Source organism: Triticum urartu, chromosome 3A (assembly GCF_056163025.1).
Source record: "Triticum urartu cultivar PI428250 chromosome 3A, HENAU_Tu73, whole genome shotgun sequence".
Lineage (NCBI taxonomy): Eukaryota > Viridiplantae > Streptophyta > Magnoliopsida > Poales > Poaceae > Triticum > Triticum urartu.
This window is the reverse complement of record NC_141875.1, coordinates 662,236,185-662,241,037: the sequence shown is the minus strand read 5'-3', so window position 1 is coordinate 662,241,037 and position 4,853 is coordinate 662,236,185. Positions and strand designations below refer to the sequence as shown.

General features: G+C 47.5%; 1 protein-coding gene across 2 annotated transcripts; it reads left to right on the top strand.

The window, feature by feature from the left end:
- Positions 1-801: 801 nt before the first annotated feature.
- Positions 802-4,377, top strand: LOC125545822 (uncharacterized). 2 transcript variants are annotated; one of them, XM_048709857.2, is made up of 4 exons: positions 802-818; positions 910-1,210; positions 3,766-3,847; positions 3,939-4,377. In XM_048709857.2, the coding sequence occupies exons 2-4, from the start codon at positions 1,043-1,045 to the stop codon at positions 4,130-4,132; spliced, it is 444 nt and encodes a 147-aa protein (XP_048565814.2). In that variant the 5' UTR covers positions 802-818; positions 910-1,042; the 3' UTR covers positions 4,133-4,377. The 2 variants fall into 2 exon arrangements, with proteins under 2 accessions (XP_048565814.2, XP_048565816.2); XM_048709859.2 differs by having other exon boundaries at positions 803-818; positions 3,942-4,377.
- The last annotated feature ends 476 nt before the right edge of the window (positions 4,378-4,853 follow it).

Sequence of the window (4,853 nt, the reverse complement as noted above, 5' to 3'; positions counted from 1 at the left end):
GCGAGTGATGATCTTCTTTCTTTCTTTCTTGCTCTTGTTCTGGGGTTTGACGGGACGACAGCTCCCCTCTGCCTACTCATTTTAGAATTATCTTTCTTATTCAGAACCTCTTTTGCTATGCAGGTTTAAGGATGTGGCTGTATAACCAGTTCCATGCTAAACGACATTTGAGATACCCAGGGGTGTAGTATACCTAAAGAGCACTTTGATTCCTTCTTTTTATACTACCGATGAAACATTTTGTTTCTTTTGACCGAACCCTTCTGATCTGCAACACCCACCCTGAGGATTGCGTTTTTTATCTCCACGCTGCAAGGTTCCAACGAGCAAGTTCTCTGCGTTGCATGATTGTACAAATTGAAGATTCTAATGGGAATGCATATGATGTATGGACGGCTCTTCACTGCATATTGTGTTGTTGAACTGTCACCGTTATATTTCACCTTCCATTTTGACCATTTTACTCTTCACTGAAAAAAAAACTGTGACTGGTTTACCGGCCTTGCTTGCTCTTAAGACCTTTGGATTGGAGAGCACTGCAAGCAACCTCTCTGCCATGGTGGCTTGTTTGTTTCTACATATATATAGCTGACAAATGGTGAAAAGTGCAGAAGGAATCCAATACGAAGTGGAAAGTGGGGCCACCTCCACAGAATTGGAGATCCCACCAGCAAACTGTCATTATATCCGACTCATCCAATGGGACTGATTATCTTTGCAAATGATTTGCCATCAGACAAGTAGTAGAATACCATCCGATGGTGTCACTTTTGTGATTGCTGGTGGTCACCTTCCATTCTCCGCCTAATTTTATCCAGGTAGGATTTAAAATTATACTTGCATTTCCTGTGAGCGGTCTCCGGCCCTAAGCTGTTGGTTGTTCCTCTTCCTCTCTGTTCTCTTCCCCAGGACCGACTAGTATAAAAGAGGAGGGTGCTTTTCTACTCTCCTTCAGACGACAAGGCATAGCTACGAGAAAGAAAGTCTCGTTGAAGAGAGGCAGAGGAAGCTCCCACCCACCCGGAGGGGGCTAAGAGGCAGCATGGAGTGTGCAGGGGAAGATGATGGCACAGGGAGTGGAAGCAGGAGGAGGAGCAGGAGCATGAGCATGGGCGGATCAGATGCAACGTCGACCATGAGCGACGGCGGCACCACGGCGGTCAAGCAGCACCAGGCTCTGAGGCTCGTGGAGGACCTCTCCCTCCCTTCGGTATGGTCTCCATCCCCCCCCCCTCTCTCTTTCAAGCTTGATCACGCCATGAAGTCTCCAATGATTCTGCTTCTAGCTCTGCAATCCCAGCCCCGATCATATTCATGGTCCGCTCATATTTTCTTCAACTTCTCTGATTCTTTTTTCTGGTGAGGAGGATGTCAAGTGCGTCACACAGATCACCATAGTAGTTTCCTCTAGATTCCCTTTTCCTGATCCCGCTGCTCTTCCCCATGAGGAAATGGAGTCGTTGTGAGTGGCATGCACACTGGAATCAATCTCTCGGTCCCATTCCCATTTGTCAATATGCACTAGCTAACCTAGCTTATAGCCCTCCTTGGATGCCCACTATTCTACTCCTATATAGTACCCGTGTCCTGCATTCAGTCCTCCCATATCGTGTGTTCCCTTCCCCTGCCCCGTCTGCAGCCCCATTGAAGTGCGTGAGCGAGTGACTGTTTATCTACTCCTTGGATACTCACGGTCCCCCTCTCATTTCCAATCACCTTTTTAGACATCATAAAGGTTGAAAGAGAGAGAAGGCACTGCATCAATCAACCAATCAATTCCACATTTTACTTTGTTTTGTTTGCACCGCACGCCCTAGCTAGAAACCAGAGACACAAGTGCTGAGATCAGAATGATACGTATCACCTTGTTCCTCCGACTCAGAAAGGGACAAATGAACGGCCACCTGCATCCGCACGGAGCTGCAGCGAGAGTCTGACGGTCTCATACGGACACGTCCCTACGCGTGCGTCAAGCCACTGTAGTGAGTACGTAGCTAGCAGCAGCACTGCACTGAGCAATCAGCCTCAAGCTGTCGGTCGTGTTCTTGGAATCACGGAGGTGAAGCTGAAATCGCCATGAGAAAACGAGTGGCCATGGACGCCATGTGTGCCTGCTTGCTGCTGCCATTAGGTAAGGTGTGATTCCAAAGCGAGATTAGGACTGGATTTTTGTTGTGTCTTTCTTGGATCTTGACCTGACATCACGTGCGTCCATTAGAGAGCCGTTAACCGGGAACAAGTCACGGTCACATCACTGTAGCAGCCTCGATCAGCAAACGGATTCTTTCCCCATTAATGCAAAGTACTAGCGGTCAAACAAATGCCTGCCCCTCTGGCTCACAACATCCCCCTGCCTCTGGGTTATCTTCCGTAGATCCCTTTCCTGCTCCGTGTTCCTCCGGTCAAATACGGCACATGCTACGCAGAACGAGCCCTCCCTTGACCCGAAAAATACGAATATATTTCTGTACGCGGACTTATTAGATGTATACAAGCATCTGTTCATTCGTCCATTCCTGTCACAAACATGCTAAGCATCTTTGAACGTGCTTTTATATACTACACCTACACGCGTTGCTTACGTCGCCATGCAAATTTTAACTCGGTGTCAGATCTGAAACATTGCCGTCCCCACAGTTTGGTTGATCCAGCCAGTCAAACAAAAGCATTTCACCGTCAGCTGGGCTAGCCAGAGCGTGCAGTTTTGACCCAACACCTCCGCACATGTAGGCTGCACCAGATACATACATATGGAAGAGGAAACGGTATTTTAATCAGAATACAAAATGCTTGGCACGGGCGAAGAGCTCTTACTAATTGTTTAGGTTGGATGACAATGTGCCCGTTCAACACTGACACATGGGATGGGGACGGCGTACATATACGTACATTGCATGTACAACAAAGACGCACATATACGTGTAGTCATGGATGTAGACATCCATATGTTTTATGTCTCTAGCCAGCACGCCTCTAGCTAGTTTAATTAAGATGCTCTGTGGTGGAAAAAAACTCAAACCGTTAGGATGTTAATGTCATCTTAGTGTTTTAATTGGTTATTACGGCGGCACCCGACAGTAAGGTACGAGAGGCACCACTCGGCCACATGCCTTTGCCCTCCCTGTCCCTGCTACTACTATGCATGTAAGGTTGTCCTTGATGGATAGAGATAGTATCATGCGTATCACAAGCGCCGCACGTGATGAGTATACACCAAGCAGCAGCAGCAGCAGCAGCTTAAATTAACTTATCAGACCATGCCATTGAGACGAACAACTGCTCCTGGTTAGTACTTGCAACAGTGCAGGTCATGTGGTGCCCAGAACGAGGGAGGGAGAGAATTTGTCTAATGGCAAGTGGTCAAGATAGAATGGTTAGGTGAGAGGGACGCATACATGGGTTGCAATTAGCACGCAGCTCTAATATTCTTTAACTGTAGAGCGGGCCAGGTTGCTGGTTGCCGCTACCACCACTCGAGTACCATTAGCTAACCATCCACAATTAACCACCGTCCGTATGGCTAATAATCAAGTCAAGGCCTAACCAAGACTTAAAAACTCAGCTAGTACGTTACGTGCATCGATTAGTGGCTTAGCTGCGCAATGTGTTGACATATACTAGCTGGTTGCCGGTCCCTTTGCTTAATTGCGTAGAAGCGATGCAAACATATTGGGTGCTGGGTTGATGATGCTTAATTAGCCAGTGCGGACGTTGATGGTGGAGATTTTAATGGGATTCTGAATGCATATGCTGCAACGGATGCAGGTGCAGGTGGTGGTGATGAGCGCCAACATGGGCTGCTCCCACTGCCGACAGCGGGTCACCAAGGTCGTCACCAAGATGAACGGTGAGGATCCAACTGACATCTCATTTTAATCACTGATGTTCGCTGCAAATATCGTGCTGATGTGTTATTGGCGTGTATTGATCTCGTCTAGCAGGGCTGCTGGATTACATGGTGGATTTCGGGAAGAAGGAGGTGACGGTGAGGGGCACGGTAATTCACACCAAGAAGAAGAAGAAGAGGAAGAAGCAGCAGCAGTACATGATCGCTGGGCTGGAGAAGGTGCCGCCTGCTGCTAACGTGGGCGCCAGGACGCTCTCCTGGTTTTTGGGATGCTACGGTTCATAGCTAGTAGTACGTACAAAGCATAGTAGTATACTGTTATGTACTAGTTACTCTTTCTTCTTTATAATTTTCCCATGGAAATAATGTTTGCTGGTAGAGTGGTAGTGGTAACTATTGTGTATATCATGTCCTATAATCTCATATTTGCAAACTGCAAGGTGCTAGAGCACACATTGCAGGCTTCCAGTACAATTTTTGTATGTGGGCCTTCTCTGCAAGTATGAAATGGAACAATGGGGATTAAGTTAGACGTCGTTTTCAGCCTGGCTAACAGTAGTGTCTCGTATCCAAAGTTTCGAGTGTACATAGGCCCACCACCCTTAGCACGCCCGGCCTACTCGCTTACTTTGCCAGCCAAACTAAATAGCTTTATTTCATCATGAATGGATAGATCCACTGTCTCATGTCGAAAGTAAACCTGGATGGAAGTGGAGTGGGTTCAGAGAATCGCACGGGTCCTGGCTGAGTACAATACAGGAAGTGTGGGGCCGAGCAAGAATGGGCGGTGCGTGGCAAAAGTGAGTCAGATCAACAGCTCAAAGAGAGTAAGAGACAAGAAGAAAAGATAAGATGCCGATGGAAAGACGCAGGGACGTGGAGGGGACGATCACATGAACGATCTGATCTGATCTGATCTTGCTGCTGCTGCCTCATGCAAATGTTCAGGTCATATATGTTGAGAGCTTTTGAGAAAATTGCATAAACCAACAGCTATTGGGGTCGA